The sequence below is a fragment of the Oncorhynchus masou genome, chromosome 24, assembly GCF_036934945.1.
Source record: "Oncorhynchus masou masou isolate Uvic2021 chromosome 24, UVic_Omas_1.1, whole genome shotgun sequence".
Classification (NCBI taxonomy): Eukaryota; Metazoa; Chordata; class Actinopteri; order Salmoniformes; family Salmonidae; genus Oncorhynchus; species Oncorhynchus masou.
Window position 1 is genome coordinate 96,088,041 of NC_088235.1, and position 14,802 is coordinate 96,102,842.

A 14,802-nucleotide genomic window follows, 5' to 3' on the forward strand; every position below is an offset into this window, starting at 1 on the left:
ACACTGCACAGTCTGATCATTAACAGCTTTTTCTCTCTTCGTTATCGCTCGCTAAAGTTGATTTAGCCAATGTGAGACTATTGTTTGAATCTCGTGGCAGAGCTGAGATATTTACTTCATGCAGAACCAATTCTGTGTGTGTTTACGTGCATGTTTGTGTGCATGTCTCCATTCATGTACGTGCCTATACATGCTTCCTCGGTTCATTCCCTCTTCACAGACATCCAGATGACATTATGGAAAGGTGCACTGTGACTGGGCTCTTAATTCCCTGTGCCTCTGTTACTGCTCAGGCGAAAAGCATTAGGATATGCATGATTAGATAAAACACAGGTCTAAACAGAGGGACGCGGTCCAGTATTAACCACTGGCTGTTCTGCTGATGGGACTGTGTCTGTGTCTCAAATGGCACCCTATTCCCTATATAGTGCACTAATTTCAACCAGGGCCCATAGGATAGTGCACTATTTGGGATGCACTGTGTGTGTGCTGACTGTGGTGCTGTAAAGATCTATCTGCTATCACACACAATCCCTAGAGTACCACTACAGGCTGCAGCTGTGTGTGTGTGTGTGTGTGTGTGTGTGTGTGTGTGTGTGTGTGTGTGTGTGTGTGTGTGTGTGTGTGTGTGTGTGTGTGTGTGTGTGTGTGTGTGTGTGTGTGTGTGTGTGTGTGTGTGTGTGTGTGTGTGTGTGTGTGTGTGTGTGTGTGTGTGTGTGTGTGTGTGTGTGTGTGTGTGTGTGTGTGTGTGTGTGTGTGTGTGTGTGTGCAGAGTGAAGTAGCCTGCGACAGGTGTGTGTCAGTGAGAGACTCCATCACTGTGAGTACAGTAGCAACACATTTTTCCCACTGCAGAATGATACTTCATTAGACTGAGGTTGCGGAGCTACCATCATCCTGGATAATGTCCTAGGATGCGTCTGCAGGGAGGACTAAACACAATGTTTCCTTGCCTCATTTGGTTTTATAGCTGGGTTCCGGCTATAGTCCATGGCACCTCATCTGCCATACAACTCTCCTTCCGTGGCCTCCAATTGCTCTTAAATACAAGTAAAACTAAATGCATGCTCTTCAACCGATCGCTGCCTGCACCTGCCCGCCCGTCCGGCATCACTACTCTGGACGGTTCTGACTTAGAATATGGGGACAACTACAAATACCTAGGTGTCTGGTTAGACTGTAAACTCTCCTTTCAAACTCACATCATACATCTTCAATCCAAAGATACATTGCAAACAAAGCATCCTTCACTCATGCTGCCAAACATACCCTTGTAAAACTGACCATCCTACCGATCCTTGACTTCGGCGATATCATTTACATTAAAACGAAAAAGGGGTAAAATTTAAAATAAAATAAATTTAAAAAAATGGATGCAGTCTATCACAGTGCCATCAATTTTACTACCCACCACTGCGACCTGTACATTCTCATTGGCTGGCCTTCGCTTCATACTCGTCACCAAACCCACTGGCTCCAGGTCATCTACAAGACCCTGCTAGGTAAAGTCCCCCCTTATCTCAGCTCGCTGGTCACCATAGCATCCCCCACCTGTAGCACACGCTCCAGCAGGTATGTCTCTCTGGTCACCCCCAAAACCAATTATTCCTTTGGCCACCTCTCCTTCCAGTTCTCTGCTGCCAATGACTGGAACGAACTACAAAAATCTCTGAAACTGGAAACATTTATCTCCCTCACTAGCTTTAAGCACCAGCTGTCAGAGCAGCTCACAGATTACTGCACCTGTACATAGCCCATCTATAATTTAGCCCAAACAACTGCCTCTCCCCCTACTGTATTTATTTATTTATTTATTTTGTTCCTTTGCACCCCATTATTTCTATCTCTACTTTGCACATTCTTCCACTGTAAATCTAACACTCCAGTGTTTTACTTGCTATATTGTATTTACTTTGCCACCATGGCCTTTTTTTTGTGCCTGTACCTCCCTTATCTCTCCTCATTTGCTCACATCGTATATAGACTTATTTTTCTACTGTATTATTGACTACATGTTTGTTTTACTCCATGTGTAACTCTGTGTTGTTGTATGTGTCGAACTGATTTGCTTTATCTTGGCCAGGTCGCAATTGTAAATGAGAACTTGTTCTCAACTTGCCTATCTGGTTAAATAAAGGTGAAATAAATCAATAAAAAACAGACCTCTAACAACTCCTCTAGATGCACTGCATGCCAATGGACCAGTCTGCCTGTTTGCTGGCTCCAGTAGAAGAGGCATTATGCTACATGTATTTAGCAGATCTTTTTATCCAAAGTTATACGGAACGGTAGGGGAAGGGAACCCTGTTCCTGGAGTGCCGCAAGTACTTCAGGATTTTGTTCCAACTAATTACCACACTGAGCTGCTTAGCTAATTGATCAGTTCAGTGATTGGCTGAATTCAACACAGGTCAGTTAAATAAAAAATGTGAAGTGTTTTTGGCACTCTACCCCTGAGTAGACTGTTAGAACAATAATGCTTCCAGAATAATTCTTTGTAAATGTGTCTGTGAGCCATACAAGAATTGAACCCACTACCTTGGCGTTGCTAGTGCCATGCTCTTACCAACTGTCTGTTTATGGTACACCCGCTTGGGTTCAGGGTTAAAGGTCATTGACCGGGCATCCCCCGGAACAACAAGTGCACAACTCTGCCCATACCAACCCGAAACGGTCCTCCGACAGCAGTGTATGTTTTAGGCAGGGAGGCATGTGGGCAGCTTTTATGTTGATTCATTCCATTTTGTCGTTGTTGATGTGTTAGAGATCCAACTAATCTCTCGACTTTTCCATCTGTCTCATTATATGTTCTGATGAAGGGATTATTATTTCTGGTGCCACTGTACTGTGTAATATGTTGGTGTGTAGCTAGCAGTTAAAATGTAGAGAGTGAGTTCAATTGTATTCTAGTACATGGAATTGACCCCAAATCATCTGAAAGCCATTTTAACAGACATAACATGTGGTACTATGCCTGGTGCCTTGCTCCAACAGAACAGCCTAACTATCAATTCTGATACTGCTACACTACAGACCTGAACTGAACCCAGTGAGATTCTCCCCAGAAATACAGAATCAATTAGTGGCCTTTTACTGATAAGGTGAATTGCATTTAAGCTCAAATTGAATATATTATGATTAAATGATGATCATCCGATTAAGTATTTATTACTTTGGAGACAGCGGCCCACGTTCCCTCAACATTTATGGGCAGCATTCAAATCCCTTACAAGGATCTGAACACGTAATAACGTGTTGTTCAACTTTTTCCTTATGGCCTATTTTTTACCTTCTATATTCACACAGTTTTTTTCTCTCCCTTAAATTGAAGAGGCCCGTTCTTGAATAATGTATGTAGGAGGTCAAATGTTCTTCTCCCTCCTCTCTCTTTATCTCTCTCACCGCTCTCTTTCTTTCTCTCTATTTAAAAAAAAAAGAAGGAATTCAGCGTAGTCACAGGGTCATGTACTGTATGAATGTGATGGAGAGAACATACACAGCTGTCAGTCATGTAAGCGTGAGGCTGAAGGAGAGAAAGAGCCGAGCACAGAGCAGATTTTACATTTAGAATGTCATGGCCCAGGGGTCAGGCCATTGTGACCATGGAAAATAAATAGCGAAGCAATTGGTGCGAACTCAACATCCTCTCAACCTCGATCCCCTACCGTGTCCCTCAGATTGAAAACCTAAGTCACCTCTGCCCCCTCGGACTCTCTCTCTTTCTGTCTTCTCTCGCTCTCTTTCTCTCTTCCTCGGTTCCCACTGGAGCATGTATATGGGGTGCTGGTTCACCGTCTGTGGGGTTGTGGGGCATCAGGGGCTTCTATACACAATGGACGAGGAGGGGGGCTTGGTTCTAACTTTTTACGTTTGTTAAGATGAAGTGAAGTTTGTGGTTTTAATGATGAACTATTGGGCCAATCAAGGTATTTTAAAATGAAACAAAGTCTCTTTTCCTCTAAATATCTTTCTCTCTTTACTCTTGCTAGCTCTATCTTCTATTCCTCTAAATATCTTTCTCTCTTTACTCTTGCTAGCTCTATCATCTTTTCCTCTAAATATCTTTCTCTCTTTACTCTTGCTAGCTCTATCTTCTTTTCCTCTAAATATCTTTCTCTCTTTACTCTTGCTAGCTCTATCTTCTTTTCCTCTAAATATCTTTCTCTCTTTACTCTTGCTAGCTCTATCTTCTTTTCCTCTAAATATCTTTCTCTCTTTACTCTTGCTAGCTCTATCTTCTATTCCTCTAAATATCTTTCTCTCTTTACTCTTGCTAGCTCTATCTTCTATTCCTCTAAATATCTTTCTCTCTTTACTCTTGCTAGCTCTATCTTCTTTTCCTCTAAATATCTTTCTCTCTTTACACTTGCTAGCTCTATCTTCTTTTCCTCTAAATATCTTTCTCTCTTTACTCTTGCTAGCTCTATCTTCTTTTCCTCTAAATATCTTTCTCTTTTACTCTTGCTAGCTCTATCTTCTTTTCCTCTAAATATCTTTCTCTCTTTACTCTTGCTAGCTCTATCTTCTATTCCTCTAAATATCTTTCTCTCTTTACTCTTGCTAGCTCTATCTTCTTTTCCTCTAAATATCTTTCTCTCTTTACTCTTGCTAGCTCTATCTTCTTTTCCTCTAAATATCTTTCTCTCTTTACTCTTGCTAGCTCTATCTTCTTTTCCTCTAAAATTGTGTTTTAAAGGGCAACCTTGTCCTCCTGAATTCTGGCCCCTCCCATCCCCGGTCACATCACCTTCCTTCTCCCTCTTATGTACTACCCAATAGAGACCTTCCTAGATGGCCATTTTGAAGTTCTTGTTGTTGTGACATTGTGCCAGTAGCGGAATATTGATTCAACATTCCGGTGGACTGCAGATGATTTTATTTGAGGACAAATATAGGATTAGAGGTAGCTGGCAGACAGACAGACAGACAGACAGACAGACAGACAGACAGACAGACAGACAGACAGTGGTATCTAACTATCCTGTCCCTTAGAGACTGGGCTGTGTTCTTGTTTCTTTAAGCCTGGGTTCATGCAGGGGGAAACTTGGTTCCCTAGTGGACTGTCAAACAGAAGGCACCTCCATTGGTCTAGGCAGGGAGCTCAGTGGTTATGTGTGTTCAGCCAATAACCGAAAGGTTGCTTGTTCAAATCCCTGAGCTGACCAGGTGAAAATGATGATGATGTGCCCTTGAGCAAGGCATGTAACCCTAATTCTTTCACTGGATAAGAGTGTCTGTTAAAATGGACACTGAGCAAACAAAACATTAGGAACACCTGCTCTGTCCATGACATAGACTGACCCGGTGAAGCCATGATCCCTTATTGATGTTACTTGTTAAATCCAAGTCAATCAGTGTACATGAAGGGAGACATGGGTTGTGTGTGTGCCATTCAGAGGGTGAATGGGAAAGACAAAATACTTAAGTGCCTTTCAACAGGGTATTGTGCCAGGCGCACCGGTTTGTGTCAAGAACTGCCACGGTGCTGGGGTTTTCTCACTCAACAGTTTCCCGTGTGCATCAAGAATGGTCCACCACCCAAAGGACTTCCAGCCAACCTGACACAACTGTTGGAAGCATTGTAGTAAACATGGGCCAGCATCCCTGTGGAACGCTTTCGAAGCTTGTAGAGGCCATGCCCAGATGAATTGAGACTGTATTACAACTTAATATTAGGAAAGTGTTCTTAATGTTTTGTACAGTGTATTTCTCATTCCCCTCTGAGTGGTGAGAGTGAGAGAGAGTGAGAGAGACAAACAGAGTGAGGGAGTGAGAGAAAGAAAGAGTGAGTGAGGGAGAAAGAGAGTGAGGAAAAGAGAGCTGTGTTATCATCATTGCTGTGTCTAAGCAGTGTGTAATTCTTTCCCGATATGTGATACCTAGTCTAATTGCTATTCCTCCATAGTGATCCCACTCACTGTGTTTTATACAAGGAATTCCACATTACTTCATGAAATTTGTCATAGCTCTAGTGTTTAGTATAGTTCTAACGGACAGTATTGTTTTCCTCTTGGTTAGTATGTAGTCACAAAGGGAAACAATATTAGTTAAACTAGTATTGGCAGCCGTTATGGATGAGGCCAATTTACAGGGAAACTGCCATTTGAGTCTACAGAGTGGAACATGGCCGCCATTACATCATCACAGTACAGCACGGAGCGACGAGGACAGCTCAACGCTCGCTTAGTGTCTCTGTCAGAGTTACAGCGGTGAAATAAGCACTCCGTTTAGGAGAAACGCTGAGGCCAGGAGGATATGTTGGGGCAGGAGAAAAGGGATGGATGGAGGGAGGGAAAAAGGAGAGAAAGATGTGGGTAACTACACTACAGTCGTCTATGCCTCACTTCTAGGGTTGAACGGCGGGAACCCAGTTATCGAGAACTTGCCGGGATTACAGCCCAAAACCACTCCCTTTTCCTGGGATAAATAACCGCGAGAAACCAGTAAAATAAAATACGTTATTTATATGAACAGCATGGCATGAAATGGAACTGTTAAATTAGAAGTAATATCTAAATCTGGCTTCTTTACAGCCTCTGCATGATGAATCAACGCTCAGGGTGGGGACAGACAGCCCACCTCAGTGTGGAATGCAGTTCACAATGCATGTAGACCTACAGTATCACCTCATCTTTCTTGTGACAGGACGGCCTACATTTGCTGCAGCATAGCCTATGCTACAGTAATATTGTCCCGCCTGCTCCCGCTCTCCCTCTCTAGCGCTCGAGGGAGCCTGATTGCCTATCATTACGCACACCTGTCCCATTTGTTACGCACACCTGTCCCATTTGTTACGTGCACCTGTCCCATTTGTTACACACACCTGTCCCATTTGTTACGCACACCTGTCCCATTTGTTACGCACACCTGTCCCATTTGTTACGCACACCTGTCCCATTTGTTACGTGCACCTGCACCTCATTTGACCCACCTGAACTCCATCATTATTTGATTGGCTCCCCTTTATCTGTCTGTATCCTGTTCCATCCCTGTCAGTGTTGATGTTGTTGCTTTGTCTCCTGTCCAGACGCTGTTCCTGTCCTGTTTCATGTCCGTAGTTTATTAAATGTTCTCCCTGTACCTGCTTCCTGTCTCCAGCGTCAATCCTCACAAATATAAAGACCGAATACGCATCTAATTTACCCATCTCCATCTGGCTTTCGGGGGTCACCCTATTTTGAATTGTAAAAATGTGAGTTTTAAAGAGTTTTAAAGCCTATCACTCAAATATCAGTGCTTTAAATCAGTGCATGCACGAGCATTCTCTCAGTTTTTCTCTCTCTCTATCAACTCCATTCAAATTGCATCCAAAATAGATAATCCTGTTCTATATATATAGATGTCCAAGCCACTTTACGGTAATAAATTCAATGCAGTATTAGCCTTATATTTAGCTAATTAATTATGGGTTTTGCATAATAATCTTATAATTTATAGCTTTTGTCTCTTGCACAATACACAAACAGCTGTGCTTCACTGGCCTCTCCTTAAAAAATGCTCCTTACCTCTTGGAAAAGCGTGACTAGAATAGCTTACTGGACATCATTTTTTAGACTAGACTATTTGAAGATGGATGCAAGCTCTTTTTTGCTGAATGTTAAATACAGCAGCCAATAAAAGAACTCACGGGTAGTTTGAAAGACGCGAGAACATGCGATGGCGGTCGGCTACAGCAGTTATTTGTTCAGACCCATAACCATTCAATCTTCGTGAAAGCTTTCTGCATTCTAATTCTAGTCCTGTATTATTCGAGGATGTCATTAAGAATGATGAAGGTAAGGACAACGAAATTAATTGGAGGTAGGCTAATAACATTAGGATAAATATTATGAAAGGTATATAGGCCTATGCATCATCCTACTAATTATACAAATAGGCCCTATTATATTTCAAAATGGAAATTAAATTCACAAGCCTATAATTGTAACTTTATAGTCCGCATGTGCTGCTCCAGAATCACATGTTCTCTTCTGCTTTATCATGGTTTGAACGATGTGTGTAATTCCAGTCCATATAATACAGTTTAATACAATATGGTACAGTTATACAGTTCACAAGATTAGCCTACTGCAGCTACCCAAGAGAGAATATAGCTAGCTACATCTATGGCTTTATGTTTTTCTGTTGTGCGTAATGTGCAGTAGCCTATATCATATATGTATTGGATAAACGCAAAATCATTTTGGAATTGTTTTGGGCTTGGGCTCATTAAATGTTGTTAATGTAGGGCTCATAAAACGTATTTAATATATGGCTCGTCAGGCTCAGGTAGCATCAGGGTAGAATGTTCATGTTATTTATATGCTTTATAATGCTTTTGAATGACACTGCCGAGGTTACCTGGGAGAAAAGTGATTTATTCTCGGGATGGAACATTTGTAAAATAACCGGGAAAATATTCAATCCTACTCACTACCCCCTACATCTAGCGCCCACACATCACGGTTTATTAACCCTTCCTTCCCCTACAGATACTGTGGCTGTACCAAGTGTCACCCTATTCCCTAAATAATGCACTACCTTTGATGAGAGCCCTATGGACCCTAATAAGTGCACAATTTTGAGGGAATAGGATTCCATTTGGGACGTGACCTGTAACTGCACCCTAACACAGAGACACTGACATACACATCCCCCTGCTCTCTGAAAACAGGCCTGATTCCCCAAGGGCAGGCATAGCTCTGCATAATGCATCTACTGCCAGGAACCGAGATACACATGTACACATGCACACACGTACACACAGAGAGAGAGAGAGAGAGAGAGAGAGAGAGAGACGTAGCTAGAGAACACAGGCAGAATACTGTATGTTTTGTTGGCATATATTTGTGATAGCCTGGTGTGTGTGTGTGTGTGCATGTGTTAGCCTGCAGCGGTGGTGCTCTGACGAGTTCAGTGGAATATTTAATTACATCTCTGTCTCATCATTATCCCTCTAATGTTTGTTGCCATGGAGCTTTAATATGATGGTGTGTCATCCCAGACAGTTAATTATGTTCCGTTTGATACCCCCTCCTCTGAGATATGAGACACAGACTGCATCCTAAATGACATTATTTTCCCTATTTAGTGCACTACTTTAGTAGTGGGATAGGGAGCCTTTTGGGAGGCAGAGAGACTTGTTGTTTCTAAATGGTCAAGCCTAGGGTTTGGGTTAATTCCAGGGTTTTGGTTAATTCCACATTTATTCAGGCATGATAGAGAAGCATATTTAAGATGTAGATTCTTATCTATGCATAGTTACTTCACCCCTACCTATATGTACAAATGACCTCTAACCTGTACCCCCGCACACTGACTCGGTAGCGGTAGCCCCTGTATATAGCCTCCTTATTGTTATTTTATTGTGTTACTTTTATTATTTTTATGTTTTACTTTAGTTTATTTAGTAAATATTTTCTTAACTATTCTTGAACTTCACTGTTGGTTAAGGGCTTGGAAGTAAGTATTTCACGGTAAGGTCTACACTTCTTGTATTCGGCGCATGTGACAAATAAAGTTTGATTTGATTTGCTAGTTTCATATCATTATTAATGAGAGAGACTTACAGGCACTGGAAGTGGTATGTCAAGTACAGCAACAACCAAACACATGACAGGAAGGACAATACAGCACTGGACGGTTTTGGTTCGCAGGCTTTTTTGACTTGATTTGGCTGCAGGCAGTTTGGTATCCGTGTTTTTAAAACGCACATTGTTACTGCCTGAACATTAACTGGTAGGGAAGTGTGAAGGCCCTGGAACCTGCCCAGAGCTGCCTACTCCTGTGTTGTCTTTCTCTGTCTCTCTGTCTGGCCTTGATGGTCCTAACGTATACTTGGTACAGTCAGCAGAGGATCAGCCTCCTCTCTGATACCTCCTTAGGTTTTGTCCTTCTGGGGAGTAGCAGAACAGAGCAGAGTAGAGCAGAACAGAGCAGAGGAGAGCAGAACAGAGCAGAACAGAGCAGAGTAGAGCAGAATTGAGCAGAACAGAGCAGAACAGAGCAGAACAGAGCAGAACAGAGCAGAATTGAGCAGAGGAGAGTAGAGTCTTTATTATCCCGAGGAGGAATTCATTTTGCAGCAAAAATATTTTTTTAAACACAATGAACACTTGACATGAATATACACAAAAACCAGTATGTACAGCGATATGTACACAGTACACAATAATACTACAGCTTGTTGAGGTAGCAGCTGTGATGAAGGAGTGTAGACCTGCTCGTTGTAAACTTCGGGAGCTTGAATCTGCGCTCTGGAGAGGGAAGCATCGTCAATTAATCAAACAAGGGATGCTGGGAGTTCCTCAGAATAGATTGTGCCTTGAGTTTGACTCGTGTCTGATGCAGGTTTATACCAATGATCCCGCTACTTTGTTTCACAATGCTACCTAACCCACTCATAGATGCTAAATAGCGCCTATTGACGATAGTATCTTCTGGCTGGAGGAGTTTTGCTAAGAGCCACGACGCTCGTTCTTAACGTTAGTACCACAAGCGATGCGGTTTGTTTTGGAAATATAAGGAACATATCTTTCATATCAGCGATGTTACAGCGCTTGTTTACAGAAAACAGACAGAAAACAGAGGCATTGCTGTGCTAATCAGCTATCTGCGTCTCCGAACACCTGTGTGTAAAAGGAAGATGGACGGACGCCACAAACGTATTGTCACTAAAAAAATACTGTCGGCTGCAACTGTGTTAAACTGGTGAAAAAAGTGTACAGTAAGTGTGTATTTTGCATTTGTGAAATGATTTTGATTGATACACTACATGAGCAAAAGTATGTGGACAGCTGCTTGTCGAACATCTCATTCCACAATCATGGGTATTAATATGGAGTTGGTTCCCCCTTCGCTGCTATAACAACCTCCACTCTTCTGGGAAGACTTTCAACTAGATGTTGGAACATCGCTGCGGGGACTTGCTTCAATTCAGCTGCAATAGCATTAGTAAGGTCGGGCACTGATGCTGGGCAATTAAGCCTGGCTCGGGGTCAATGTTCATCCCAAAGGTGTTTGATGGGGTTGTGGTCAGGGCTCTGTGCAGGCCAGTCAAGTTCTTCCACACCAATCTTGACAAACCATTTCTGTATGGACCTCACTTTGTGCCCGGGGCAATGTCATGCGAAACAGGAACCGGCTTCCCCACAAAGTTGGAAGCACAGAATTGTCTAGAATCTCATTGTATGCTGTAAAGTTCAGATTTCCCTTCACTGGAACTAAGGGGCTTAGCCCAAACGATGAAAAACAGCCCCAGACCAGACCATTATTCGTTCTCCACCAAACATTACATTTGGCACTATGCATTCGGGCAGGTATTGTTCTCCTGATATCCACCAAACCCAGATGTGTCTATCGGACTGCCAGGTGGTGAAGCGTGATTCATCACTCCAGAGTTTCCACTGCTCCATAATCCGTCTGGCAGCAAGGTTTACACCCCTCCAGCCGATGCTTGGCATTGCGCATGGTAATCTTAGGCTTGTTTGCGGGTTATTGGCCATGGAAACCCATTGTCCCAACAAACAGTTAGTGTGCTGACATTGCTTTCAGAGACAGTTTGTAACTCGGTATTGAGTGTTGTAACTGAGGACAGGCGATATTTACGTGCTACACACTTCAGCACTCGCGGTCCTGTTCTGTGAGCTTGTGTGGCCTATCACTTTGCGGTCTAAGCCGTTGTTGCTCGTAGACATTTTCTCACAATAACATTACTTACAGTTGACCGGGGCAGCTCTAGCAGGGCAGACATTTGACAAACTGACTTGTTGGAAAGGTGGCATCCTATGACGGTGCCACATTGAAAGTCGCTGAGCTCTTCATAAGGCCATTCTAATGCCAATGTTTGTCTATGGAGATAGCATGGCTGTGTGCTCAATTTGGCTGAAATAGCAGAATCTAATAATTTGAAGGGTAGTCCTCATACTTTTGTATTTATAGTATATGAAAGTGGACGGCTTTATGTTTCTAGAACCATACTGCAATTGATTATCTGCGCTCTGAGGGATTTTTTTCCCATTGTGCTGCTGTTTGCATTTTGGTGTCAATTTGATTGATGTACATTAGTTATCCTCTCTCTCTCTCTCTCTCTCAGGCATGCCCAATTTCATCAAATCTCCAGATGACCAGACAGGTATTTCGGGAGGAGTGGCATCCTTCGTTTGCCAGGCGGTGGGCGATCCCAAGCCACGCATCACCTGGATGAAGAAGGGCAAGAAAGTCAGCTCTCAGCGCTTTGAGGTACATGGTCTACTTTACTATTGTATTTCATTGTTTTATTTGACAATAACGATATTGCACCAGATTTTAGCTACATAGCTACATAATTCTCAACCATAAATGAGAATGGATGAGCATTCCGGTGCAGAAATGGTAAGAACCATTGTAGGAAGCCCAGGCAGACATAGTAGTCCTTTCCAAATGACATGAATAGATTCATTCTTATTCTGTGGGCGTGCCCACATCCTTGTTTCAAAGCACCACTCAACCACATAGTCCGTTTGTCTGTGTCAGTTCAGTGACCACCTCCTCTCGCTCTGTCTGCCTTTTCTTCCAGCATCTGAAGCAATGGCCATGTATGCCACCCTGCTCAGACAAGACAGACAGACAGAGACATGGATAGACAGACAGGCCATGTAGGCAGGCATACAGACAGACAGGCAGGCAGGCATACACTGAAAGCAGTAGCAGCAGGGAGGCCCATTAGCTGCCAGCTAGTAGAAATGGTTTCAAGTGAAGCGGTCTCAACATGGGTCCTTCCACAGATGCAGACACTCAGCTCACACTGACGTGATTAATAGGAAATATCTTTCATCTGTCTGCACGGCACTCCTCAAACTGAGCCCTGCTCTGTGTGCAGTCGGTGTGGAGGTGTGGGAGAGCAGTGGGCCCAGGGGGAGAGAGGAGAGAACTTCACTTCAGACCTGGGTTAAAATTATGGTTGCAAAGGGTCGGAAACTTTCCAGTAAAATTTCCGGAATTTTTCCATGGGAAGAGAAGCCCTGGAATTTTGGGAATTTTGCATGAATTCATCAAAAAAGTTAGCTTTTAACAGTTAACCTTTTTTTGTGGTATACACATAAGGCAATTCCAGGTCTTGTGGCATATTTTGGTTAAACTCTCCCCAATTCAATGGAATTGCAACCATCTACATGCACAGTGCATTCTTTCATCACATGTTCAGCTGATTCTCAAGCTCACTAATGCACATTAATGAGATGCTACTGAGCCCACACTACTACACTGTCTGAGCTAAGGACTACATGCTTTCTGGTAAGTTTTGATTAAAATACTGGGTGGGGTGAATATATTTTACATGACATACATGATTTTTTGTTAACTAGTAAGTAGAAGCCTACAGGAAAGTGTGTTTAAATCATTTCTAACTTGTTAACAATTTTTGATCGTTAGTTTTTGCTACCATGTGAGTTTTAGCTTGCTTGAGCATGCTAATGGAAGAGTGTTAATTCACCTGTTTCCATACATGTTTAATTTTAAAACATTTATCTTACAAAGAAGTTGTTAAATCTAACTGCTGAACTATTTATCTGTACATGGAATTGTATTTGGGGTTTTTTACTCATTTTTTTCTAATCTTTACAGGAAAATGCCATGGGAACTATCTGATGTGTGGAGACATTTCTCTGCAGCTAAAGTAGAAGGCAAAGCTGTGTACATTTGCAAATACTGTGACAAATCATATGTGAAGACTGCAACAAAGATGCAGAATCATCTGGTCAAGGGCATAAAGTTCCCTCAGTGCTCACAACAAGCAACCTGTGACAAAATTCCCTCTACTTCCATTTAAGGTGAAAATGATTAATCAGACACCTTATCGATAGCAACAGCTCATGGTCCTCCTGGAATCAGAGGTGTTTTTGACTCAATGGAGGAACATAGTCAGAGAAATGCTGATGAATGTCTTGCTTGAGCTGTGTATGCAACTGGTTCATCTCTGATGCTCACAGGCAATGTGTATTGGAAGAGATTTATGAATGTTCTTCGTCCAGCAAACATCCCGCCAACCAGACATGCTTAATCTACTCATTTGCTGGATGCAGAGTTCAACAGAGTTCAAGTGAAGGTCAAGCAAATCATAGAGAAAGCAGACTGTATTGCAATCATCTCTGGTGGGTGGTCTAATGTTCGTGGGCAAGAAATAATTAACTACATCATCTCAACCCCTCAACCAGTATTCTACAAGAGCACAGACAACAGAGACACCGGTCTCTACATTGCAGATGAGCTGAATGTGCTGAAGGCGGATATCAATGACCTTGGACCACAGAAGGCATTTGCACTGGTGACAGACAATGCTGCGAACATGAAGGCTGCTTGGTCTAAAGAAGAGGAGTCCTACCCTCACATCACACCCATTGGCTGTGCTGCTCATGCATTGAATCTGCTCCCCAAGGACATCATGGCACCGAAAACAATGGATACATTCAACAAGAGAGCCAAGGAAATGGTTTGGTATGTGAAGAGTCATCAAGTTATAGCAGCAATCTACCTCACCTAGCAAAGTGAGAAGAATAAGAGCACCACATTGAAGTTGCCTAGCAACACCCATTGGGGTGGTGTTGTCATCATGTTTGACAGTCTCCTGGAGGGGAAGTAGTCTCTCCAAGAAATGGCCATATCACAGTCTGTCGATATGGACAGGCCCATCAAGAGGATCCTCCGGGATGATGTATTTTGGGAGAGTGTGGTAAGCAGCCTGAAACTCCTGAAACCTATAGCAGTAGCCGTTGTGTGGATTGAGGGAGACAATGCCATCCTGTCTGATGTTCAGATTCTGCTTGCAGATGTAAGAGAAGAAATCTG

The 14,802-nt window shown here is 42.7% G+C and overlaps 1 protein-coding gene across 8 annotated transcripts in view; it reads left to right on the plus strand.

The window, feature by feature from the left end:
- The window catches only part of ptprfa (protein tyrosine phosphatase receptor type Fa), a 317,924-nt gene that overhangs the window by 69,099 nt on the left and 234,023 nt on the right, over positions 1-14,802 (plus strand). For all 8 annotated transcript variants that reach the window (XM_064935762.1, XM_064935763.1, XM_064935768.1 and 5 more), the window contains exon 3: positions 12,074-12,219. In XM_064935762.1, the coding sequence (XP_064791834.1) occupies positions 12,074-12,219 (146 nt within the window). The remainder of the gene's footprint in view (positions 1-12,073; positions 12,220-14,802) is intronic.